The 26,622-nt window shown below is 44.9% G+C and overlaps 1 protein-coding gene across 4 annotated transcripts; it reads left to right on the top strand.

Annotated features, from left to right (window-relative positions):
- Nucleotides 1–3,652: 3,652 nt before the first annotated feature.
- On the top strand, nt 3,653–14,902 carry ZNF365 (zinc finger protein 365). Of its 4 annotated transcripts, none has more exons than XM_088670231.1 (5): nt 3,653–3,865; nt 7,138–7,881; nt 11,757–11,937; nt 14,130–14,171; nt 14,291–14,902. In XM_088670231.1, exons 2-5 carry the CDS (start codon nt 7,151–7,153, stop codon nt 14,318–14,320), a joined length of 984 nt encoding a protein of 327 aa, XP_088526357.1. In that variant the 5' UTR covers nt 3,653–3,865; nt 7,138–7,150; the 3' UTR covers nt 14,321–14,902. The 4 variants fall into 4 exon arrangements, with proteins under 4 accessions (XP_088526357.1, XP_034993957.2, XP_088526356.1 ...); XM_035138066.3 differs by having other exon boundaries at nt 3,720–3,865; nt 14,130–14,167; XM_088670230.1 differs by having other exon boundaries at nt 3,733–3,865; nt 14,288–14,902.
- Nucleotides 14,903–26,622: the final 11,720 nt, after the last annotated feature.

Raw genomic sequence — 26,622 nt, forward strand, 5'->3', positions numbered from 1 at the left:
TGCTCACATTAACACCGGTAGTATCTTGCTTTCAGAATTTCATCACACCCGCCATAAGACTGTCAATAATTACTGTTTTAACACTTAAGTGTACAAAGTGTTTTAAAATTCCTATCCGCATGGTAACCCTGAGTGTGTACCCGAGCGGCCACTGAGTGAACTGCACTGGGAGCAGAGCTACAAATGTTCCAGCCCCAGGCCTTAATTTGGAAGAGGGCTCTCACCCCTGGGTTTTGGGTTTCAGCACCAAGGCTCAAACCTTGGGAATTATGAAGCAAGAAGAGATGGAAGGGCCACTGAGCATGAGCAGAGTGCATTAAGTAATTTAGGCTGCTAATTAAACAATCTATGGCCTTTTAAACTGTGTGCGTTTTGTTTTCCATTTGTTGCTATGTTATGCAATGTTGCATTTTTACATTTTAAACTGCCTTGTGGTCCTCGGGTGGTGGGTGGTATAGGAATTTAGTTGGACAAAACAAAACAAAATAATAATAATAATCCTAAACTCATTACTGAGCACTAAGCCCCTTAGTGATCCACCCCTTCATGGATCAATGCCTTGTCGTGGCGAAGGGGCTTGAATAACTCAGAGAAGCTATGAGCTATGCCATGCAGGGCCACCCAAGATGGACAGGTCATAGTGGAGAGTTTTGACTAAACGTGATCCACCTGGAGAAGGAACTGGCAAGCCACTCCAGTATCCCTGCCAAGAAAACTCCATGGACAAAGACAACAGGCATATAAAAGTTATGACGCTGGAAGATGAGCCCCTCAGGTCGGAAGGCGTCCAACATGCTACTGAGGAAGAGCGGAGGACAAGTACAAGTAGATTCAGAGCTGATGAAGCGGCTGGCCCTCATAGTCAACAAAAGAGTGGCAAAAGCTGTAATGGGATGCAATCTCAAAAATGACAGAATGATCTCGATACGAATCCAAGGCAGACCTTTTAACATCACAGTAATCCAAGTTTATGCACCAACTACTGGAGCTGAAGAAAGTGAAATTGACCAATTCTATGAAGACCTACAACACCTTCTAGAAATGACACCAAAGAAGGATGTTCTTCTCATTACAGGGGATTGGAATGCTAAAGTAGGGAATCAAGAGATAAAAGGAACAACTGGCAAGTTTGGCCTTGGAGTTCAAAATGAAGCAGGGCAAAGGCTAATAGAGTTCTGTCAAGAGAACAAGCTGGTCATCACAAACACTCTCTTCCAACAACACAAGAGACGACTCTACACATGGATATCACCAAATGGGCAGCATCGAAATCAGATTGATTATATTCTCTGCAGCCAAAGATGGAGAAGCTCTATACAATCAGCAAAAACAAGACCTGGAGCTGACTGTAACTCAGATCATCAGCTTCTTATAGCAAAATTCCAGCTTAAACTGAAGAAAGTAGGAAAAACCACTGGGCCAGTAAGATACAATCTGAATCAAATCCCTTATGAATACACAGTGGAAGTGAGGAACAGGTTTAAGGATTTAGATTTGGTGGACAGAGTGCCTGAAGAACTATGGATGGAGGCTCGTAACATTATACAGGAGGCAGCAACGAAAACCATCCCAAGGAAAAGGAAATGCAAGAAAGCAAAATGGCTGTCCAACGAGGCCTTACAAATAGCGGAGGAGAGGAGGCAAGCAAAATGCAAGGGAGATAGGGAAAGATACAGGAAACTGAATGCAGATTTCCAAAAAACAGCAAGGAGAGACAAGAGGGTCTTCTTAAATGAGCAATGCAAAGAAATAGAGGAAAACAATAGAATGGGGAAAACCAGAGATCTGTTCAAGAAAATTGGAGATATGAAAGGAACATTTCGTACAAAGATTACCATAATCAAGGACAAAAGTGGTAAGGACCTAACAGAATCAGAAGACATCAAGAAGAGGTGGCAAGAATACACAGAGGAATTATACCAGAAAGATATGGAGGTCTCGTACACCTCAGGTAGTGTGGTTGCTGACCTTGAGCCAGACATCTTGGAGAGTGAAGTCAAATGGGCCTTAGAAAGCACTGCTAATAACAAGGCCAGTGGAAGTGATGATATTCCAGCTGAACTGTTTAAAATTTTAAAAGATGATGCTGTTAAGGTGCTACACCCAATATGCCAGCAAGTTTGGAAAACTCAGCAATGGCCAGAGGATTGGAGAAGATCAGTCTACATCCCAATTCCAAAGAAGGGCAGTGCCAAAGAATGCTCCAACTACCGCACAATTGCGCTCATTTCACACGCTAGCAAGGTTATGCTTAAAATTCTACAAGGCAGGCTTAGGCAGTATGTGGACCGAGAACTCCCAGAAGTGCAAGCTGGATTTCGAAAGGGCAGAGGAACCAGAGACCAAATAGCAAACATGCGCTGGATTATGGAGAAAGCTAGAGAGTTCCAGAAAAACGTCTACTTCTGCTTCATTGACTATGCAAAAGCCTTTGACTGTGTCGACCACAGCAAACTATGGCAAGTTCTTAAAGAAATGGGAGTGCCTGATCACCTCATCTGTCTCCTGAGAAATCTCTATGTGGGACAAGAAGCTACAGTTAGAACTGGATATGGAACAACTGATTGGTTCAAAATTGGGAAAGGAGTACGACAAGGTTGTATATTGTCCCCCTGCTTATTTAACTTATATGCAGAATTCATCATGCGAAAGGCTGGACTAGATGAATCCCAAGCCGGAATTAAGATTGCCGGAAGAAATATCAACAACCTCAGATATGCAGATGACACAACCTTGATGGCAGAAAGCGAGGAGGAATTAAAGAACCTTTTAATGAGGGTGAAAGAGGAGAGCGCAAAATATGGTCTGAAGCTCAACATCAAAAAAACCAAGATCATGGCCACTGGTCCCATCACCTCCTGGCAAATAGAAGGGGAAGAAATGGAGGCAGTGAGAGATTTTACCTTCTTGGGCTCCTTGATCACTGCAGATGGTGACAGCAGTCACGAAATTAAAAGACGCCTGCTTCTTGGGAGGAAAGCAATGACAAACCTAGACAGCATCTTAAAAAGCAGAGACATTACCTTGCCGACAAAGGTCCGTATAGTTAAAGCTATGGTTTTCCCAGTAGTGATGTATGGAAGTGAGAGCTGGACCATAAAGAAGGCTGATCGCCGAAGAATTGATGCTTTTGAATTATGGTGCTGGAGGAGACTGTTGAGAGTCCCGTGGACTGCAAGAAGATCAAACCTATCCATTCTTAAGGAAATCAGCCCTGAGTGCTCCCTGGAAGGACAGATCGTGAAGCTGAGGCTCCAATACTTTGGCCACCTCATGAGAAGAGAAGAATCCTTGGAAAAGACCCTGATGTTGGGAAAGATTGAGGGCACTAGGAGAAGGGGACGTCAGAGGACAAGATGGTTGGACAGTGTTCTCGAAGCTACGAACATGAGTTTGACCAAACTGCGGGAGGCAGTGCAAGACAGGAGTGCCTGGCGTGCTATGGTCCATGGGGTCACGAAGAGTCGGACACGACTAAACGACTAAACAACAACAAGCCCCTCTGAGCACAGCAGGACTTAGAAGTGACATGCATAAGCTTTTCCTGTGATCCTAGTCCCTTTTACTCCGCCTTTTCATCAGCGTCCTCCTCCCCCCATTTGCTTTCCTCTCCTTTCCTCCTCCAGTGGGATATTTCAGGATCCCTCCCTCCCTCTCTCCCCGTGGATCTCTGCGCTGCTCTCCAGCCTCTACCCAGGCAGGCCTCTCTCCTCGCCATCCTCCTCAGTGGGTGTGAATGAGTGGGCGAGGGGTGTGACCGCGCCGGCTTCGGCGTGATTTACGGCTTTGCTGAAAACGGCTTTTCCCCGCAGCATCAGCACCGCTGGCAGCCGCCGCCGCCGCCGCCGCCACAGCAACAAGTCAGGTAAGCGCTGCGCTCTGCGCCACAGCCTGGAGCCCGGGGAGAGCCGGGGGCGCACTGGGGGGCGGGAGGGAAGGAGGGCGCAAGGGGGCCGGGAAGGATCCCGATGCAGGTGGCCCAAGGTGCATTGGAGACTTGGGCCAGAGACAGGCAAGCAGGCAGGCAGGCATCCCCTGCCAGGCTGCAAAACCTCCCAAATCGTGCAGGAACCGCTGGCTGTGGCTTTCAGTAAAGCCGCTTCGCTGCAGACATCTTTTTGCATAGTGGCCAGCTTTTCTCCGTCCTCCACAGATGCGGGTCACCCCCCTTCTGCTCTGTGCAGTGCCAGGCTGCGTCTCTGCCGTCCTCTCCCCGCTGTTCCCAATGCCAGCATCCCTTTTGATCTTCACTGTAAAGCACACGCGCGCACATCCAGACTCCCCACGTCTCTCTCTCTCTCTCTACCCCCCCCCCCATCTGCAGATTGCCTGCACTCAGCTTCCTTTCACCTTGGTGTGTGCTCTGTGCTGTGGTGTGCGGTGTTGATTTGCCAAAGATAAGGAGGAAGAGGAGGAGGAATGGAATATTTCGCTGTCTGTTGCCCAACTTGACTAATATAGAAAGCCTCATCATTTGACCCAGATATATCAATATCACAATGCTTACGAAAGGACACATCCAATAGAAAGCAAGCTTGCAAGGAAGATTTGTAAATATAGGATTTTATCTTTTCCCAAAATTCTCCAGCATCCCTTGCAGGCCCTAGTTTTCTAGGTACTCAATAATTATGATTATGATTAATGAACAGGGTTTGTGGTTTTGATGTGGAGGAGGCCTCAAAGTGACTTGCAAATCAGATTTCCGATGACTTCTTGTTGCTGTGCTGAAATCTGAAGGCGACCAGTTTAATTTCCCAAACCTGTTTTCACACCGAGCTTGATTTGCATGTCCCACACAAGGCTTGGTTTGCGCAAGTAAATGCATGCGCAAGTAAATGCATGTGCAAGTAAATGGCGCCATCCAAAGTTAAGCACCTTTCAGTCTCATTTATTTCTATGGGTATGTCAGGATATCGGAAGCTGCCTTATATTGAGTCAGACGATCAGTCCATCTAGCTTGCTGTTGTCTACTCTGACTGGCAGCAGCTCTTCATGGTTTCATAGAGGAGACACCAGGGATTGAACCTGCGACCTTCTGAATCTAAGACAGTTGTTCTGTCCCACTGAGCTAAGGTCCTTCCTCCTCACCTATGACAAATCAGCACAGTACACCAGTAAAGAGCACAGCAAAGTGGAAGCATTAAGCAGATGCTTAACTCTCCCACCAAAATCAATGAGGCTTGAAAAGTGCTTAACTTTAAGTGAGTCATGCCCACATCCCGGAAACACGCTGACAGCTGAAGGTCTATGAATGCACACTGCCATGCGACCAAGTTGCCTAGCATGAAATTGCTGTTGTTATGTTCATCCAAGGCTCAGGGTGGTTGACACTAAAAAAAACAACAACCCATAAAACCATCCTGAAATGTGGTAACTTATTCAGCATCTTGAAAGGTTGTCATCCTTATTGCACTCATTTCCTGCTAGTCTTTTGGGAAGCTCAGAGACTTTACCCTGTGCTGCTATTTCCCTTTTAAAAAAAATTAAGGGTGCCATTTCTTTTACCGGTAATGGAGAAAGGCTCCAAAATGCAGAAAGGTGCTGCAAGGAATTTCCAGGAGTCTCAGAAGTCTCCTGCTCCCTAACATTTATTGAGCTCCTTCAGGGTACTTAGCTCTATAAAGAACCTACTCTCTGTTGAGAGAACATGCAGCCCTCCTTCCATCCCATTAGAGATCTCGAAAGGCACCTTACGCTGAGTTATGCAATTGCAGCTTGAACCTATGCACATTTACTCAGAAGTGGCGCTGTGGGTTAAACCAGAGAGTCTAGGGCTTGCTGATCAGAAGGTCGGCGGTTCGAATCCCTGCAACGGGGTGAGCTCCCGTTGCTCGGTCCCAGCTCCTGCCCACCTAGCAGTTCGAAAGCACATCAAAGTGCAAGTAGATAAATAGGGACCGCTCCGGCGGGAAGGTAAACGGCGTTTCCGTGCGCTGCTCTGGTTCGCCAGAAGCAGCTTTGTCATGCTGGCCACATGACCCGGAAGCTGTCTGCGGACAAATGCCGGCTCCCTCGGTCTATAGAACGAGATGAGCGCCACAACCCCAGAGTCGAACACGACTGGACTTGATGGTCAGGGGCCCCTTTACCTTTACCTAAGTCCCAATGGGTTTGATGAAGCTTACCGTAAGTAAGTGTACATTGAGTCCATCTGGGCCTGCTTCAATTTTCTCTACTTTGAGCAGCAAATGCCTCTTAGGTGTTGTTCCAGTGTTGCTCCGAGATGTTTGTAACCAGCAGTTGAGTCTCGGACCTTCTGCATGCCCAGCAGATGTGCTCCCACTGTGCTGTGCTGATTCCACCCCTACCATTGTCTCTTCCTGCACTCCCTTCTCTTTCTCAAGCCTCATTCTAGCCCCCAAATTCTGAAAATAAGCTCAAATCTTAGCGCTGACTTCAGCTAGGGAGAGGAAATAAATGTATGCAAATATCATGGATCTGCATAACTGATTCCCTCTAGCTCAGTTGCAGAGCATGTGCTTTGCATGCAGGAGGAAGCATGCTCAATCCCTGTTTAAATGGAGGGCTGGGAACACGTTCTGCCCAAAACTGCTGCCGGATGGTGTAGTCTGTACTGAGCTGGAATGGACCAATGGTAGAAGGCAGTGTCTTCTGTTTCCTCCCCTGAAATGGGAATTTCCTAGGCGCAGAATTCAGAAATGTTCCGTGTAGAGTTCCAAACCCTTTGACTTACAGCTATATTGGGATGCAGACCTAATAATAATAATAATAATATATTTATACGCCACCAATCTGGCTGGGTTTCTCCAGCCACTCTGGGTGACTCCCAACAGAATATTAAAAACATGGTAAAGCATCAAACATTAAAAACTTCCTTAAACAGGGCTGCCTTCAGATGTCTTCTAAACATCAGGTAGTTGTTTATTTCCTTGACATCTGATGTGAGGGCGTTCCAAATTGTGGGCACCACTACCAAGAAGGCCCTCTGCCTGGTTCCCTGTAACCTTACTTCTTGCAGTGAGGGAGCCTCCAGAAGGCCCTCAGAGCTGGACCTCAGTGTCCGGGCTGAACGATGGGAGTGGAGACTATGAAACCTGATACGATGCAGGGGGGTGGACTAGATGATGCTGAGGGTCCCTTCCAGATTCTACGATTCTACGATTCTCTTTCTTTTAGGATCTGGAAAGTAATGCAACAGAACGCTTTTGAAGAAAGCAGATACCCCTGGCAGGAGTCGTTTGAAAATGTCAGCGTCTGCATGCCGTTCCGTTGCCCACGATGCGGGGACCGCACCAGATTCAGGACCCTGTCCTCCTTGAGAGCCCATCTGGAATACAGCCACAGTTACGAAGATCGGAGCCTTCTGACAAAATGCAACCTCTTTTCTTCCCTCAGAGACGCAGACCTGATCTCTTCTTCCGAGCCCCTGACGCCAGGGATGCTTGGCGACGGCACCAGTGTAATGAAACCAAAGACGTCCTATCTGAACTTCTGCTACACGGCCCAGGAGAACACCAAGAACAGGAAGCCACTGGAGGCGGAGGCGGAAAGGCCTGCGTCTCTGGGGTCAAATTACACGTCAGGGGAATCCGTCGACGAGCCGATTTCTAAGCCAGGGTTGGCGACAAGTGACTCGAAAGCCTCGTTCGAGGCCCACGTGAGAGAGAAGTTCAACCGGATGGTGGAGGCGGTGGACAAAACGATCGAGAAGAGGATCGACAAGCTTACCAAAGAGCTGTCCCAAAAGACGGCCGAGCTCTTGGAGGTTCGGGCAGCTTTTGTGCAGCTTACTCAGAAGAAGCAGGAAGTCCAGAGGCGGGAGAGGGCCCTCAACAGGCAAGTGGACGTGGCGGTTGAGATGATTGCGGTGCTGAAGCAGCGGCTTACGGAGTCAGAGAAGGAGCTCAACAGGAAGGAAGAGTAAGTGGGAGGATGGGGAGAAGGAGGACAGGGAGGGGGAACCTCAGGCCCAGGAGGTCAAATGCGGCCTTTCTAGCCAGCCCACAACACAGTGGGCACCTAGCTTCTTTAGAAAGCATACAATTTCTGCCTTGAAGCCTAGACCCATTGATTTTTAGATGCAAAGAAGGCACGCATCAGGGTATACTAATTCGTGCATCATCCAAGCAATCCAAATTTATTAGATGGATCTTTTAAACAAGCCATGCAATAAGGGTAAAGACATTTATGCTCTCATGGCATCTGGTAAGATTACTTATATAGGAAGGTGCTACTCTGAATAAGGGTATGTGCTTTAGCTTCAGAACTGGGGGTAAAGACGTAAATGCCTTGTTTCCAAGTATCCCCTCCCCATCCTTAGTTCATTGGAAAGTAAGTGGTGCAAACAGCATTTGATGGGATTGTCTCTTGGAAGGAGTCATAATCTGGTTTCCTGCTGGCTTTCATAGCAGATACCGAATATATTTTGGCAGTTCCAGCTCATCTAAAAATACTTTCATGTTGCATTCATTAAAAATGTAGTAATTGCCGATACATTATTTATATATGAACTACTTAAGACTGCAGTCCTCAGATTGCCCACTCTCTGATGTTCCTCATCAACACCAGTAGAAGGAATATGGAGAAAATGGTTGAAAGACTGCAGTCTCGGTTAGCATTCTTAGACATCCTTCAAGCAGTTCAAAATACCTTAATATTTTCAAATTAAATGTACAGTGCTGCTGTTGTTAAAATTAGCTAGGCCTATAGCTCAGACATTTAAGGCAGCAATTCTAAACGTGCCAACTAGTAAGTTAGGCTGCAGTTCTATACGCAATACTAGGGACGTTCACGGTCTCCAAGATACCTGTGCTATTTTAAAAATCCCAGTATACTTCACACTGTGCTCTCTCTGCTTTGATTTATGCTTTATGCTCTGAGCCACTCTATAAAGTGAAGCTGTGTGTGCCCCATTCACTATAATGGGGGAATCTAAAAAGGTCCATAAATCCCCCCTCTTTTGGCCAAAGTGGATGGAATTCACAGGTGGATAAGCCTGACAAATTGCAGAAAAAATAGGTTAGGGAGCTTTTTGCTGGGAAAGTAAAAGGATTCACATTTCTAATACATGTTATGCCAACTAAAGCTCAAAAATCTGTATTAGTTTCCTTTTTTGAGGGGGTGTTCTTTATTCATTTAACAAATTTCTAGCTTGCCCTCCATTAGTACCAATACCAGCGCAGGGTACAACATAATATATATTATATAGCATCATGAAAAACCAACCAACCAGAATGAGTTTCCACACACGCCTAGAGCCAACCTGATTTTTAAATTTTATATTGGAGTTCTCCATCCTCTTCCCAGTTTACCTCAATTGAAGACGTGGGCCTTCAGAGGTTGCTGGACTCCAATTCCCATCAGGCCTAGTCAGCATGGCCAACTGTCAGGGATGATGGAAATTGTAGTCCAAGAACATCAGGAGGGCCAGAGGTTCCCCACACTTAACGTGTTAAAGTCAAGAATGGCCCTTGTTTTTCATACAAAGTCCTGCAGGGGACAAGAGAAGAAGAAGTCAATATGTTTCTCTTCTCAGGGAATGCTGCAAACTCATGAAGCTGAGCAAACTGTGTACCATGAAGGTTATTTATTCCCTTTTGGCCTTTGGTTGCCTGCCTTGTGCTTGCTGAGCACTGCACTGGTGTTTTGGGACTGCCCTCTGTGAGGAAACCCATGGAGAATCCAAAACCCAGGCAGATCCGCTCCTAACAGCTTGTTGTGTGGATACGACATCCCAGAATGCATTGCATAAGGCTGGAGCCAAGTTCTTCTTTTGTCACAGGCCTTGAAAAGAGCAAGAGGGAGTTGAAACCAACAGCCTAAGATAGATAGAGTGCAGCTGAGATAAGAACAAAGAATGGCAACAAATGGGAATGCTAGTGAAGTCCTTTATATTGTGGCAGCAACATATGTGGGCCTTTGGACAGATAAATAAATAATAGTTATCACTATTATTGTATTTATATGCCATTTCCCCACCACTCACTCAGCCACTCTCAAAGCAGCTTACAGTCAGCAAAATACATTCCCAACCTTTGGAGAGATTACTGTTCAACATAGGACAGGAGGGAGAAAGGCAGGAAAAAAGATTTGCGCATTCAGTTGTATATGCATGGTTTGGCTGTCTATGAACAACTGGCATATTTACTGGCATATTTGCCCAGTGAGGGTACAGAGAAGTCAGTTCTGCACCAAGCAAATTGGTCTCTTGGGTGTCTGTGCGTGCATTCTGGGATTGCTACAAAACAGAATGTCAATTTTCATTTTTTCTTCCATATAGCACTGCAAAGATCAGTATTAACACACACACACAAACACATCAATCAATCAATCAATCAATCAATCACCCAATCACCAGCCCCCCTTTTAAAAGGAAAACTGTCTTTCAGAGGGATCTCTTCTACCATACTGAGGCCGCATTCCCACAACACATTTAAAGCACTGTGATACCACTTTAAGCAGCCTTCCCCACAAAGAATTTTGGGAACTGTAGTATGTTAAAGGTGCTGAGAGTTGTTAGGAACCCCTGTTCCCTTCCCAGAACTACAGTTTCCAGAGTTCCCTAGGAAGAGGGATTGATTGTTAAAGCACTCATGAGAATTACAACTCTGGGAGGTGAATAGGAGTCTCCTAACAGCTCTCAGTATCTAACAGCCTACAGCTCCCAGAATTCTTTGGGGGGATCCATGAGTGTTTCAAGTGGTATTATAGTGCTTTAAATGTATGGTGCAAATGTGGCTTGAGTATGTTCTTGGTTATGTTCTTCAAGACATAATGGGGTTTTTGTTCGGTTTTGCATTCTAGTGGGAATGCTTATTAACTTCAGCTAGATTTTGTTGCTGAACCTCCTACTAATTCTCTAAAAGAGGAATCAAGATATTGCTGAACACTTGGAATGGATTTTGTTGATTCATTGGGTTCTCATTGTTGCACTTCTTACTTGGTTCAGCTTTTGCTAATGATGCTCACACTCTAAACAACTGCATAATGTCATCATAAAATTCTTTGAAACCACCTCTCACTTCAAGAAATAATAATCAAAGGCCCCATTCTAGACTTTCCATGCACATTTAAGCATTCAGATTCCACAAAATTCAGCAGGAAAAGCAATTCCCATTCCCATCCCTCTGGAATGGGAAAACTCTCAGTGCAGGCTTAGATGCCTCTCAGGTGCTGGAGGTTGTATTTCCCGTTTTCAAACAGGGGGCAAATTATTGTGGCACAAAATAAATAAGCTTTTTATTGTCTGAAAAGGCCCATCAATTTATTGTTATTTCTAGACGCATTAAGGTTATCGCCCCCCCTCCAAAGGAAATGCCTCTAACACTCAAAAGAACGGATATTTGCATATTATTTGCATATGTCAATATATCTGTATGGATGTGTATTTAGAAACAAGGACTTTAACTGAAATAAAAACATGGTAAGTTTCACCATACTGTACTGGAGAAGACTGAGACCAGGTGAGCTTGTGTGTCTGCTCGGTCCGTGGCCCAGTTGCTTACTGTTGATGGCAACTTCAAGGCCTTTATCTTTAAACCAGACAGCCCTTCAAACAGAAGTTCTTTCTAAAGGATGCTCCCCAGCACCAGTGTTGTTCGCTTATTTGGCTATGTGCAAGTGGTTCTGGGAAGGTCAACAGTTCACCAGGCACTGAATATATTCATAGCACAGGCAAGAATGCCCCTAAATTAAAAAGTAGTATCCCTCCGTTCTTTCCTGCTGCTCTCTAGCAAAAGGGAGGAAACGCCAGTGTTCTTCCAAATTCCAGCAGAGCTGCACTTTTGTCGTTTCAGAGAAGTCGTTACGTTTAATCACTTCCTGGAGGAAGCTGCTGAGAAGGAGCTTCGCGGCAAAGCCAGGCTCCAGCGTTTCATTGAGAATCTCCTGCAGCGGGTGGATCTGGCAGAAAAGCAATTGGAGTACTACCAGAATCAGCAGATTGTGGGCAGCTACAGCGATGTCCATGAATATGTGGTAGGCAAAAAATGAGGGGGAGGGTGTTCTTTCATTAGACCTGAACAGGAAGGAAGTGGGACTGATGGGAATTGTAGTCCATAACATCTAGGGTGCCCCCAAGGCTGATCCAAGCACTTGTTCTAGTGGAGCAGGGGTTGCTCTGGCAATTTCTGCTATATTGTTTGTTCAGTTTGGCATCTGTCTCGAGAGACAATGGAGTGTGCTTCTGGGGGTCAAGCCACTGCCCAGATGACAAGACCCCCCCTCTCAGCTTTGCTGGTGTGGTCCAAAGGAAAACGAAGCTATACTTTGTGCACCAGCTTGGCTGCAAGAGTTGCTGGAAAGAGGCGTACAAGGCGCCATCTTAGAGACTCCACTGCAGATTTGTGTAGGGTTTACTCCTTAGCCTTTGAAAGTACATCTTTCATCCTTGGGTTGCAATTCAAGATAGAGCTATTGTTGCCTATGTGTATACGTTCACACACACACACACATATCTCATAAGAAGCATCCTGCTGGATCAGACCAAATGCCTATGTAGCTTAGCATCATGTTTTCCACATTCAGGGCCGGCCCTGCCATTAGGAAAAGTGGTGCCTCAGGCGGCAGATGATGAAGGATTGACAGCAGCAATGAGGTGTGGGTCTACCCTGAAACCTTAAGTTAAGTCAGGTGTATTCAGGTGCAGTGGAGGATGCTGTCCTGGTGATGAAGTAAGATTAGACTACCAGCCCAATCAGCTTTGGTACATGGAATGCAGGGAGGCACCATCTTGTCTTTCACCTCAGGCGGCAAAATGCCTTGGGCTGCCCCTGCCCACGGTGGCCAACCAGATGCCCACAAACAGGACATTGATAGCTTTATCCTCCATGAATTTGTCCAGCCATCTTAGAAAGCCATCTAAGCTCCCATCATGGTTTCTGGTTAAAAAAAAGGTAATGCTTCAAATATGAGAAAAGTCTGTTTAATCAGGGACAACTGTGGGATGGGAAATGAGCATGTGTACCTGCAGGCAATGATAACTCTTATCATACCTCCATTGAGTCTCTGAAAAAATGTCAGTTCGCGGCTCGAATTTCTTCTTGAGCATCAGACACACACACACACCCTTTTTTTTTTTTAAAAAAGGTAGCAATAAACAAGCATAAACAAGGAAACGTGATAATTGAGGGTGCACGCACGCTCTGCTTGGTATAGTCACACGGCTGCAAATGAGCCGTGGCTGCTAATTTGTTCAGGAGACGCAAAATAGCAAATGAAAAGCTTCTCAGAGGTAAATGCCCTGAAAGCTGTTATTGAAATAAGAAAAGTGATATCTTTTATTGGACTAGTTGTACAACACATCTAAAAGGCACGCCAGAAAATTAAAATTCATGACCTTGTGGCAGGCAAAGGACTGGATTAAACAGAGACTGTGGGTTAAAACTGTTTGTAGCTTCCTTCTGGCCATTTCCCCTCCTGTTGCAACATATAAGCTTTGAGTACAGGCAGGTTGTGTGTGTTTATTTGTGTATGTGTGAGGGAGAGATAGAGAAAGAAAGAGAGGGAGGGAGAATTTCTTGGAAGCACAGGAAATAGTCCTCACCATTGTGAGAACCTAGTTTTTATTTTTATTTTAAAAAGAGTTTCTAGTTCTTATGGTTTCAAATAAAAGTTTGGACAAACGTGGGTTATGCCTGCACAGAAGTAGCTGAGAGAGAGTTCCAGAAATCAAGAGTTTTCAGCTTCAGGCCCCATATAACTTTTTGGCTCTGCCACATGAATAGGAAGACCTGGGTAGATAATGCAAAATAGGAAACATCACAGGTGCAAAATAACTAATGTTTGCTCATTTTGCATAGTTTAGGATGAAATGCAGTGCTTTCATTCCTGGAAGCAAGCCCCATTGAACTTTTAAGTAAAGATTCAGGTTGCAAGACAAAAGCTGCAGAGTTCAGCCAGTCAGTGCAAAATTTGAATAGCAGAATATAAATTTATTATTTAACACAAAGCTACACACATTTCTGATTATAGGCCTTTATATGATGATCTGCACAGGTTGGGGGGACCCAGGACCAAAGAGACCTCGGTTGTCTTTGCTGCTAGGAAGATCTTGTTTGTTTTTTGCATTTGTCTATGTATCTAACGTTGATAAGTCAGTGAATAAATGAATAAAAATGAGCTATTTCCATATGTCATGTCAATCTGAATAACGAGCGTGTATGTTTTAGTTTACAGATATGTCACCCAGCAAGAAACCCAGATGCCTGTATGTATGTTATTTCATACCCTTAATACAAAATATTTCGTACAATGTGTTGCTGTTTAATTGTGTATCTCTTGTTCCTGGGCTCTCTCTGTTAAATCTGACCCCTTTTCTTCGCCTCAGCAGCAGCCGAGGAAACCAACACGGTTACTATAACACCCCTGATGTGAAACCTCACTCTCTTCAGAAAGGACGGATGCACTTGAAGAAAGCCAAGGAGGACAAATCCTGCGCCCACCCGGTTAAATTGTTTTATGAACCTGTTGACTGCTCGAGGGACGTTTGGAGACCTCAGAAGAAAGGGGACGCCGTCAGTGCCTCCCGCAAGGTTAACGCGAAATCAAAAATCAGTAAAAAAAGCAAACAGCTCTACTAAGAGCCCATATACGATATAGAGATATATGTATGTATCAAACCTAATCTATTTATAAATGCATAATGCAAGATCTGGCAGCTTTGGGCTACTACAGATAGAGATTAATAGCACAATCATTCGCCTGTCTGCTCAAAATTCAGTCCCCTGAGTTTGACAGGACTTGCTCCCAGGTAAGTATGCCTAGGATTGCAGACTTAATTCTGTCAAACTTGGCAGGATTTCCTTCTGAATAGGCAAGCCTAGGATTGTGCCGTCGGTACCACCCATTGCTTAAATCACAATATATTTCCCTATTCATTTGGGCAATGATATATTTAATAGATGATATAAATACGTAAATATAGAATAATTTAACTGCCTCATGTCCAGGACTTTGATTGTAGATGTGGCACTTTATTTTCCCAAGAGCATCTTTTTTTTTTTTTTTTTAAACATACTTTTTATTAATTTTACAAAATACAAAAAAAACAAAGAAACGGTACATACTTAAACCCCTTTTCCACCTCCTTCCTACCCACCCACATGGGTCCTCCCCTGCCACAGAAGTATCCCATGTTTGTGAACAGTCAGAAATGGTCCATTTTATGCTTGGATTTCTGTCCTCCTCCCCCTCCCCTGACCCCAAAGCCCCCCCCTGCCACCAGGGAGCTCCAGCAAACCAGGGCAGTACGCAGGAGGACATCCATCCAACCATCTATTGTTATACCAAAAAAAGAGAAAAATAGAAATAGGAAAAAAAGGGGAAAAAGAAAGGGCGAAGAAAAAAAGAAAAAGAAAAAAACAATACAAAACAGAAAAAATTTTCTTGCATTCATAGTTGAAAAACCATATTTTATGGGCTTCCCCTCCCCCCCTTCCCCGGTTTTCATCCCTTTTTTATCATCTGCAACAGTTTCTTACTTTATAAAAATACACCTTTGTATCTTATACAACTTATAAATCAATTGTTAACATTTTCATCTAGTATTCAAATCACTGAAAATTCAAACTCCCATTTTCTCTTCCCGTGCCTAATTTTTTTTTCTCCCTCTATAAGCCTCCATATTTTCACATTTTCCAAAATCCATTCACTTTTAAAACTATAACTATTCTCAATTTAACCTTACATCCCCGATTACCGGCTCCACCCCCCCCAATCCAGCAAATTCCAAAATCAGCAGACCAGTTATAAACCTGTTAATCCATCCTTATAATCACAACATCACTTTCCCTTCACCCCACCCCCTGTTTACAGTCTCTTGCCATCCAGGTCACCATACAGGACCCCTGAATTTCTTCTCTTCTCTGCATATTTTTTCCTTCTTCCCTGTGGGCGTTCTGGAGTTCCAATAATACCAATCGTGCCCCCCTCAAAGACAGGGCACTCCATCCAACTTTTTGTAGAGTAGAGTCATCATTTTTTTCATGGTGTGTTTCATTTTGTGTTGAATCATCACAGTCCTCATCTTCATCTTTTCCTTCCCCATCATTGTCATTCTCACATTGCTCTTTTTCAGTGTCAAAAGCTTCATCTCCTAGAAAATCATATTCCGCCATCACCTCCTGAAATTTCTGCTGTAACTCCTGTCGTCGTGTCTCCTCTTGACATAACTCTATTCTTGTTTCCCACATTAAGGTCAAAACAGACCGCTGGAACTCAGGGGAACACTTTTTTGTTGACATATTTCAGTCCTGCCAAGGTCAAAACTTATCACGTGGGGTGGAATATGATCACAGTTTATTTTCTCGACTCCATTTTAACAAGCTGGCTGCATTCTTCAAGTCTTGTTAACAATAAAGTTCGAACTCACATTTCACAAGCACTTAAGCCAAAAAAGAAATTCCACAAAGTCCAGAAATACAAAGTGAAGTAAAAATTGACTTATAAATCCTGATCAACTCACTGAATTGCCTAGGCTGCCGGCTCCCGAGGGAAAGAAAGGTTTTTCTTAAGCTTTACCTCATTGCTGCAGGGCAGTCATAAACCACAGTCTCTCTCCCCTTTTCACCCTGCATCAAAGGGGATATTCTCTTTGATGCCTTTGAGGGATCCTTTTGAATTACAAATCTTCTGTTTATGGCTTCGGGTTTCTATTTACTGTCTCTTTGTTGCCGTGGGGGGGGGGGTGGCTTCCTCTTTTCTCCCCTCTCTCCCAGACCAAATTGTTTTATAATCCAAATCGTGAGGTTACTTACAGTCTTTTCCAATCGTTTTATTTTCGGAAGAATCCAGCGCTCTCCGCCTTCGGCTTGAAGCTTCTCCCTGCTAGAATAACGTTGCCGCTCAAAATGGCCCCCGCGACTTCTACCCTCCTCGCTCCGGAGCTCTTATTAGAGCTAACCGAAGAGTTGGGGAGTCCGGATTGGGTCTGTGCCGAGCAAATTGCCCTCGGGACGCCCTTCCCGAGGTTCTAAGGGGCGCAGCGTTGCTCTCGCTGCCCTCCCCACTCCTAGCAGAGACGGGCCGTCTCGGAGACGAGACGAAACCCCGCCGATCGACGCTGGCGCTGAATCCGGAAGCCCCCAAGAGCATCTTTTCAATTGAGTCCGGCATTTCACTCGTCCTAAGTCTGTTTTGCTTGCTTACGTTTGGAAGAATTCCTTCTGCCTGGCACCTTAATAAATCCCTTTATCTAGTGAGAGTGATGGTGTCGGGAATAGATTTAGAAAACGGTTTGTGGAAGCCCTAAATGCACTTAGTCGAATGTTCTTCCTTTGATGCCAGGGCACAACTTGCACCATGCCACTTCTGCAAGGACAAAGCAGCTGGGAGGAATCTGATTGGATAACCACCTCCCTCACCCGCCTACTACCACCTAGAACAGGAAGCAGGGAGGAGCAATCTGGAGGTCTCTGCTAGTGGCCTAGACAGGCAGCTGTTGTGATTGATCCCTGCTGCACTCACCTTCTGGGAGAAGACAATGCAGATGCCCTCCAGCTGCGGGGAGGAATGGGAGGTTAGCAGCACTGCCTTTTCTGGGTAGCTAAAGCAGGATGGAGGCTCAGGACTCACCCCTCAACTTCCTTTTCCATACAGCTGAATGGCTACTTCAGTGGTGCAGAAAGCGCTGCAGCAAAGCACCACCGTGACTTAGTTTTGTGCCTTGAAGGTCAGCGCACCTGCAGCCATTTAGCTATATTGTATTTGCACCTCGCTCTTCCTCCAAGGAGCTCAGGACAGCATAAGGGAGGGTTGTTCTGTGTTGCCCTCCTGGTTTGGGCTGAGGGAGAGAGACTCAAGGTCATGCCATGAGCTTTACAGATGAGTGAGGGGTTCAAACTCATGTCTGTCTGGTCCGGGTCCCAGGGGAGTCAGAGAAACTGGCCACCGCTAGGTCTACAACTCCCCTAGTGGCTTTTCTTACCCTTGATCAATAATACAATGCAGCAATCGAGCCCCTGTATGACATTGAGTGGCTTGTTTTGCCGTTCTCGGTCCAAGCTCAAACGCTTGCTTCGTATAACTTGCTCTTTCCTCAAGCAGCCCTGTGTGTGGTCAAGTTCTCCACCGTCTTGCCCAGGAGAAAAGCCCGAGGCCGCACAATGCCATTACACTGTTAAGGCAAAGCAGTGGGTCTCAGTCTGGACAGTGGCTGGAGCCACAGGTAAGCTGCTCTTAGCTTTCTTAAGGAAGGCCAGGTTAAGGAAGGGTGATAATAAACTGCCATCGTTCTTCCATAGAGTAACAGCCCTCCCTTAACAGTAGCAGCCGCAGGACTTCCAAATAAGTGGGGTGGGTTATGTTTGGCCAAAATAGTTAATTCGTCCACTTTGACTTTCTGCAACAGGCGTGGGCAACATAAGACCCACAAGCCAATTCTGTTTTGCAGAATCTGACATGAGTTGCAGTCGGCTTAGTGGAAGGCTTAGAGACACAAGAGCCCCTGAAGCTAGATGGGGGGTGGGGTGGATTGTAATCTCTATTCAACGAGAACAGAGCAACAGCGGGAAACTCCTGACTACCAAGTCCACTGCCACCTAGTGACTTAACCATATAATGGCACCATCCACATGCTTCGTTTGCAACATTTGATGGCTCACCCTGCTCATTCTGAGTGCTGTGGGTAGGGTTGCCAGACTCAATAGAGGGCAGGACTTCTGTGCCTTTAATTGCCCTGCTCTCTTTTGAGTCTGGAAACCTTAAAGAGAAACCAGCAGACCCTTTGCTTGGAAATTAAACAAAGGGTCTGCTGGTTTCTCTTTAAGGTTTCCAGACTCAAAAGAGAGCAGGGCAATTAAAGGCACAGAAGTCCTGTCTTCTATTGAGTCTGGCAACCCTAGCTGTGGGGCCTCAGGGTCTTCACGACTTTGTGGGTGCCTTAGTGAACAAAGTTCACTACCAGCAGAATCCAAAGGTGATAGCAGCCTTCCCCAACTTAGGGAACTTGGCACTTTCCAGATGTGTTGGGAAAGTCACGTAGGATGGGCATTGCTGTCCGAAACATCTGGAGAGCATCAGCTTGCGGAAGGCTTGGCTACACAGTTTTTAGTGTGGGCAGCTGTGGCCTAGTTCTCACTGAGGTGGTAGACTTGTGCCCAGGCTGTACCATTTTATAACTGCAGGTGGGAGCTCATGTGATGGAATGGTCCTCTACTGATTAAAAAAGAAGATTTCTCACATAGAAAACTAGCATGTTGGAGACAAAGCAATGCTATATCCCTTCTTCCTGACACTTGCTTTCTATGAGGGGCATATTTTTGTTTGGGGTAGAATGTAATCAGTCTGAAGTGGCACAAGTTAAGCACCCCATGCCTATGTTTCATTTCCTCCTCTGCGGTATCTGCAGTTGCTGTTGGCTGCTATTCTATGAACTCTCATTAAATGGAATACCAAAACCCGGTGGAGATTTTAAAAAAGTTTGTATTTGGCCCTCGTCAGCCACAAACGGTTCTGATTCCTACCCAGAAGAGTTGGCAAAACATGAAATTTTAGCAAAGCAACCCAGAATACGGTGCTGAAATTTGTAGTTTGAAACCATACTTTTAAATAACAAACTATAGAAGGAGGCAATCCATAATAAATCGGGCTGTCAACTGATAGAGGATGCAACCTGATAGAGGAGACAACATAACATATTTTTTGCTCCTCGCAATTCCTATGGCAATAGTTAACACACCAGAACCAAAATACCCTCAAAAAAAATTGCCCATAATTCTCAGATTAATTAAAAATTGCCCTCTCCTATTACAACTGACCCCCCCCCCCAACCGCCACTATTAAATCAATTTAGGGAACAATCCTAATTCCCTTCTGGGAGTGACGGGGCTGATCAGAGTGGCACAAAACCCACCACACCCCAGGCCCTGCTGCTCATGTTGGCCAAAGAGGAAGCAGAAGGGTGGTTTCATGCCGTGTTTTGTGGCGCCAGCTCCAGGCTGGGATAACAGAGAGGCCCAGATTAGACCCATAGCCTGTAGGGAAGTTTAGGAGGGGAGGGGCTTGATGTGGTCTCTGAGCTGCCAGTTCGCCATCCCTTGGATCCTTTCATATACAAAGTCTGCAGAGCTCAGTACAGCACACCCAACGGGGATATTATTGGCGAAGGAGTTTAGGCACGATATTCCACTAGGTTCTGCCAAGTAGAAGGATTCTGCTTCCATTGCAATGTTCTTCTCCATCACTTCTTGTGGACATGTTTTGGTGCCGCTAACCTTCACGCCTCATTTGCAGGAATCCTCGTCCTAGCAATGTTGAGAGGCAAAACTAGTTTTCTCCAGAGAAAGGAAGAAAATAGCTCAGCCGTGTCTACATGTAATTTATTTCCAAATGCTCCTTATAAGAGATGTACAATGTATTTCCGTGAAGTGGGTTTACAGTAAGTGTGTTAAGACTTGTGGACAATGTTTTTGGTTTTTATTTTATTTATTTTTTTAAAACCACAGTGGATATTTGATTTGAAAAACACACGTATGATTGTGGCAATAAAAACAGGGTTTACAATATATTTAACTTGAGGTGAAATACAGGTAAGAATATTTGCTGTTGTATAAATAGCTCCAGATGGAAGTTGGTGAATAATCCATCTGTTAAATTATTGTTTTATTTATATAATGTAAATGGAACTGTTTTTTTGTATATGTCCAACTTTCCCAATGCTGTTTTAGTTGTTAGTCCTATGCTTCAAGGCTGGTTCATCCAACCTTATTTATTTCAACTGATAACTGCAACATCAAGTGATGACTTCCATGGGTGGGTAGGTTATCACAGATCTAACACGATAGACCAGAGCTTTCAAATCACCTGACATCTGCTCTGGGCTAATGCTCTTCAGTGAAATAAATTCATACAGATTACAAGGGATGTGGGCCTGCCTCTATAATATGGTGTAGCCAACGTGGCACCCGCAAAATGTTTCGGACTGCAATTCCCATCAGCCCCAACCAGCATGGCCTATGCTCAGGGATGATGGGCATTGTAGTCCACCATATCTAGAGGGCACCCATTCTCCCCGCCTCAAACTATATCCTAGGCTGTTTCTTGACATTATTATAGGATGTGTGTCTCCCACCTTGCACCCCATATCATTAGTTGACTCTGGCAGGAACAGAGGAGTGTTTACCACAATGATGTGAGGACATGGGGCACATTTACTTGATTGAAATATTTCTTTCCTGCCTGACAACAGGACTCCATGGCAGCATAACCAAGGAAAATGGGTTCCACACGACACAGGGGTTGTATCCAACTTAGTCAGAATCAGAGTGGCTCCCCTGTAATCGACTTACTTAAGTCTAGTCGCGATTAACTTAAGTCCATTGATTTTCGCGCATCTATTTGGTGTATAGCTTGCTTTTTTAAAAAAAATTGGATTTCTTACCTGCTCTTCAGCAGAAGGCAGGCTGCAATAATAGTTGGATACAGCCCAATGGGTGGTATTCACCTAGGTTTACTCAGAGCAAACCCACAGAAATGAATGAACATAACTAAGGCTGCAGAACATGGCAGTTTATTCTGTTTCCCCAACATGTCCTTAAATGTTTAAATTCCACATTATAGTTGAGCTTCCACATGTCTCATAAACCACCTCCAGGAACGTAGTGCCTGCTTAGTGCTCCTTTCCATGTTCTTTGCTTCTGTTTGCAGATAACATGGGAATGAGCAACCAAACCTGTGCGACGCTCTACTGCATTTCCATTTTAGGTTGTGCGAAAGCTCAAATATCAAGTGGAAATCAACAGTTTAGGGGAATGTCGGGAAAACGAAACAGACCGCTGTGCGGGTGCAGCCTAAGCTAGGTCCAGGCACTTCTGTGGGTCTGCTCTAAGTAAAACTTGAATACCACCCAATATAAGACCCCAAGACGAGCCTGCTGGATCAGGCCAATGGCCCATCCAGTCCAGCAACCTGTTACTACACTGAGTGACCAGATGCCTGTGGGAAGCCTTCAAGCAGGCCGTGAGCGCAATGGTACACTGCTCACCTGCGATTCCCAGCAACTAGTATTCAGAGGCATGATGGCAGTGGAACATAGCCTTGTTCCACCTTCTTTTTTAAAAAAAAATTAGAAGACAGTGGTGACCAATAAGATGCCTGTGTGCCAACTACCGCTCTTTAAGGGTTCCACAGTGAGCAGAAGGGGAAATGCTTTCCACACCCAACCACACCCAACATGCTTTGGGGCCCTGTGGGCAGTTTGCAGCTCCTGGCTCTTCCTAGCAGCTGTGGTGACAGGAGCAGGAAGTGATGTCAACTACCCAGTCCCCAGCAGATGTTCCTGTTTGTTGCTCTAGCTGTGTACACTGCATCTGGGAGGACCTGTCACGTGGCTCCTTCTTTTGACAGCAGCTGTGTGTTCCTGATAATGCATCCATCCGCCCTCATCCATTTCAGGGGTCATGTACACGGCTGAACCAGCCCTCAGTTGCCATTAGATTTTACTATCTGTTTAGGTACCTCATTTTGTACAGGGTGCTTTGCCAGAGCACACGTTAACCAAGAGGAGGTGTTTGGATGTTCTTATTTTGTCAGGTGCTGTGTGGCGAGAGAGACTTCCTTTGCCATCCGAACAGCCTCAAATTCTCAACGAGTGTTTCTTTGCCTTTGTGCGTTGCTCGCGTTCTTGAGAAGTGTGTGGGAAATTATCACCTGAAATGGTCAAAGAAAACTACCAGACGAGGGGTGTTTTGTTGTGGGGGGATATTCTGCCATTGACGCAATAATAGTGTGTTAGTGATGTTTGGATTCTGGAATGCCCACATATCATCCCCCAATATTTATAGCATTCTTGCTGTCTGGAGGGGTGTTATAGCGCAACAGAAGTGGGACAACCCCCTGCCCCGAAACATTTGCGGCATGTAAAGTTATAGGATGGCAGCAGGAAGCGAGGGGATATGTGCTTATTGGAAACAAGGCAGGGTGTCCACAGACAGAGGGGAAACCTCCTTGATAACCATCATGAATGCACAAGTCATCATGAATGCACATGAAAAAGGATGTCTGGAGGGGCCCTAAGGAGGTGACACAGGGATCTGTAGAAATAGTTTCCCCTTCCCCAATTGTGACTTCTAGATCAATTTGAAGTGTGTCCTGACATCCTTACAATCTCTTGTTTCTGTGCCCCTGCTTTGCATCACTGGTTGGCAAGGGAGGAAAATATCCATTGTAATGACATCAGGACACAGGACGAGTTGAAGCAGATGTTTCAAAAAGTAATTGGGAGCTTGAAAAGGGGCTGCTGACCTGTGCTTTTGGCAACATGTCACTCTGCCCTCAGTACAGTGGCCTGTCTCTTTCCTGAGCTGAGAATGTAGCAGATTTCTCTTTCTAAACTACTTCAGCTACACTTTGCTTAACGGCCATTAGTCCAAAGAGAAGCAGAAAAAGAGGGTTGGCATTATGGAGAAGATTCGTTCCCATCTCATTTTGTTTTTCATTAAAGAAAATAAAATTTTAAAAAAAGAAAAGCACTGTAGGCTGCATGTTTTCATTCCCCCCCCCCCCTGATCCTGAACTGGCCAAGTCATCATATGCTGAATCAATCAGTTACAAAGCAGTTGGAATGCACTGTAACTCCGGAAACAAAGGACATTTTAGTCTACTGTTAAAAAAAGAGAAATCTAATAAAGACTATATTTCTGAAACGTTGTATTGGTGAACTATGTAATGGTTGAATGTAGTCTAGTCCTTTTTGAGCAGCATGCCTCCTGTGTGCTATTTGCTGCCTGGTATCTGGCATGACAGTTACATTTACTGCAGTCACAGTGCAATGAGAGAGGCAGATGGGGATGAACCTCTCTGGGTGGTTGTCACCCCACTTGCCCCTCTTGCTGCTCAGAGATGGTGGGCTCCTGCTTTGGCTACCTCTTGTAACCCAGCCAGCTCCACAAGTAGAATTACAGCTTCATCCAGGGACTCAGCTACATTAGTTTAAAAAAGATGAATGTGTTTAACACTGTGACACCAGGTGGCGCTAATTGGAACTCTAAGAAATTTCCCATTGTGAGCTTTAAAACCTTTTTTTTCCCCCAGAGCGGTTTTTTATAGCTGTGTAGATGCAGCCTAATGCAAGCGGCCTGTGTGGTATATACATGATCCCCAGGTGTACCCAAAAGGAAGTGGTGCCAATGGGTACTGCTAAGCAAGCAAGGGAGGTGAGGAGGAGATGAATAAGCTTCCCTTTCACTCAATCACCTTCCCTTCCTTGCCAGCTTCCCAGCCTCTATGCACAAACAGTCTGCCCCACATGGACAGAAGGGCTGAGGCATGGAAAAGATGAAACTTTGGGTGAAAGGTATCACAAGTAATTGCATACCTGGACATCACACACGGCCTCCAAAGAAGCCCAGCCTAAAAATGGTTCCATCAGGATGGTGGCCCTGTATTTATTTCAAGGATTATATCAGGATATTTCTCCATACCTTAGGACTGGAAAGCAGCCAATGTAACACCAATTTTTAAAGGGGGATTCTGGAAATTAAATGCCCATTAGCTTAATGTCTGTACTTGCAAAACTGGTGGAAAGTATGGTTAAAGATGAAATAAGCATATAGAACAGTGTTTCCCAAACTTGGGTTTCCAGCTGTTTTGAACTACAATTCCCATCACTCTTGGCCACTGATCCTGCTAGCTAGGGATGATGGGAGTTGTAGTCCAAAAACCGCTGGAGACCTAAGTTTGGGAAACACTGATATAGAAGAGCAAATAGAGCCAGCATGCTGAAGTTGAGTCAGGATGACTTCTACAAGGGCAAGTCCCATTTCACGAACCTCTTGGAGTTCTTTGAGAGTGTTCACAAGCATAAATATAGAAGTGATCCAGTTGACATCATGCACTTGGGCTTTCAAAAAGCTTTCAATGAGGTACCTCACCAAACACTTCATAGTAAACTTTGCAGTAATGGAATAAGAGTGGAATCCTCTTATGGGTCAGAAATTGGTTAAGCAGCTGGAAGCAGAGAGTAGGAATAAATGGATGGTGCTCTAGACAGAGAGATGTAGAAAGTGAAGTCATCGCAACGATTAGCATGAGGACCTGTGGGTTTTAAAATACTTTTTCACAAATGATCCAGAGTTGGGGGTGAGCAGTGAGGTGGCCAAGTTTGCTGACGGTACTAAATTCTTCAGGGTTGTTAAAACAAAAAGAGATAGTGGAGAGCTCCAAAAGGACCTCTCCAAACGGAGTAAATGGGCAGTAATAAAATGGCAAATACAATTGAATGTAAGCCAGTGCAGATTGATGTGCCAAAAATATTAATTCCACATATACATCCCTGGGCACGGCTAGCCCACTGGCCCATATAGAGTCACTCTGCAACCGCTATGTATGAAAATTTGCACTACGGCCTTCGAAATGAAACTTGGGGGAGCATTTTCTTGAATACGGTAAGTTAAAATCCAGTAGGACCAAGGTTTGACTGGCTTGTCTTGCCATAAAAGGGAGGTGTGTGTGTGTGTGTGAGAGAGAGAGAGAGAGAGCACATTCCACAGGATTGTGGCCCAGATTGAAAAGCAGCAATTACAAATGCCTTCACGATGACATTCAGAATGATTTGTTCATCTCGCACGCAGCAAATCGGAACATTAACGTACCATGTTATGTCAGCAACAAAACCCAGATATTTCAAGTAAAGGAAATGGGTCACAATAAGAGCCCTTACTATCTTCTAACAAACAAATTACCAATTTGGCTGCTATAATCACCCACTTCATAGCAGTGAACTCCTTGAGTCTACTCGAGCCAGAGCCCTTCTCATTCCTGTCTTTGCATCACCAAATATTGACTGCCATTTGTTCTTGAATTAGTCTAACGCTGATTATTTCTGAACTTCCGGTCTCGAGTGCCTGGATTAGTATTTATTTTAGACCGTACATATGTGGTGGCAGCAGCTTTTAAAAATAAAGATACAGAAATTACCTTGTATAAAGACAACCAGGCTCTTATTTTACAAGCTGTTATGAAATGAACCCCATTTTCACATTTCATTGCTGATACAATGTCCTCTGTCCCCTACACTCCCAGTTGTCTTAGTTGGTTCCCCCCTTTTAAATAAAGTTATTAGAAATGTGCAGCTATAGAAATATTACATATATACAAATCACATAGACTATCTTCCTATAGACATAAAAATGTAAGGCTGCCATCGCATGGACCTCATTGGGTAAGGCTGCCATCGCATGGACCTCATTGGAGGATTTGTAGTGCCTCATCACAATCCTGGATTTGAATGAAACAAGGGTGGAATAGAGGAGCGAGTGAAGGCAGGTTGCACAACACCAGTGGCCAGGGGAGGAGAAGGGAGGCACACCGACAGGTGGAAAATGAAGGTTTAATACAATGGGAGAAGTGTGAGTAAAGCAGGGATGGAGGGAACAATGAGGAAAAAATGTGGCTTTAAACAATAGCAGAAGTAGAGTACCTCCACGCAATGGAATATCTGAGGGCTCTGCATCCTTCTATCTCTTTCACACAAGGCAGCTAAGGAATGGAAGAGGGAGACGTTTGAGTATAGTGAAAAGGAAGAGGCACTTAAAGGGGGGAAAGTGGCTATTTTAAACAATGGTAGAAGTTTGAGTAAAGTGGTTGAGGAAGGACACTGAGAGGGAAAAAGTAGTTTTAAACAACAGCAGAACTTAGAATAAAGCAGGGATGAGAGGAGAAAAGTGG

The sequence above is a fragment of the Zootoca vivipara genome, chromosome 5, assembly GCF_965207765.1.
Source record: "Zootoca vivipara chromosome 5, rZooViv2.hap1.1, whole genome shotgun sequence".
NCBI classification, from domain to species: domain Eukaryota; kingdom Metazoa; phylum Chordata; class Lepidosauria; order Squamata; family Lacertidae; genus Zootoca; species Zootoca vivipara.

What these genes read in the sequence shown, in the direction of transcription:
- ZNF365 (XM_088670229.1), top strand. Translation starts at nt 7,151, where the DNA reads ATGCAACAGAACGCTTTTGAAGAAAGCAGATACCCCTGGCAGGAGTCG. An exon ending in GAGCTCAACAGGAAGGAAGA is followed by an intron (nt 7,882 to 11,756) that starts GTAAGTGGGAGG and finishes TTGTCGTTTCAG; the next exon opens with AGAAGTCGTTACGTTTAATC. An exon ending in GCGATGTCCATGAATATGTG is followed by an intron (nt 11,938 to 14,129) that starts GTAGGCAAAAAA and finishes TGTATGTTTTAG; the next exon opens with TTTACAGATATGTCACCCAG.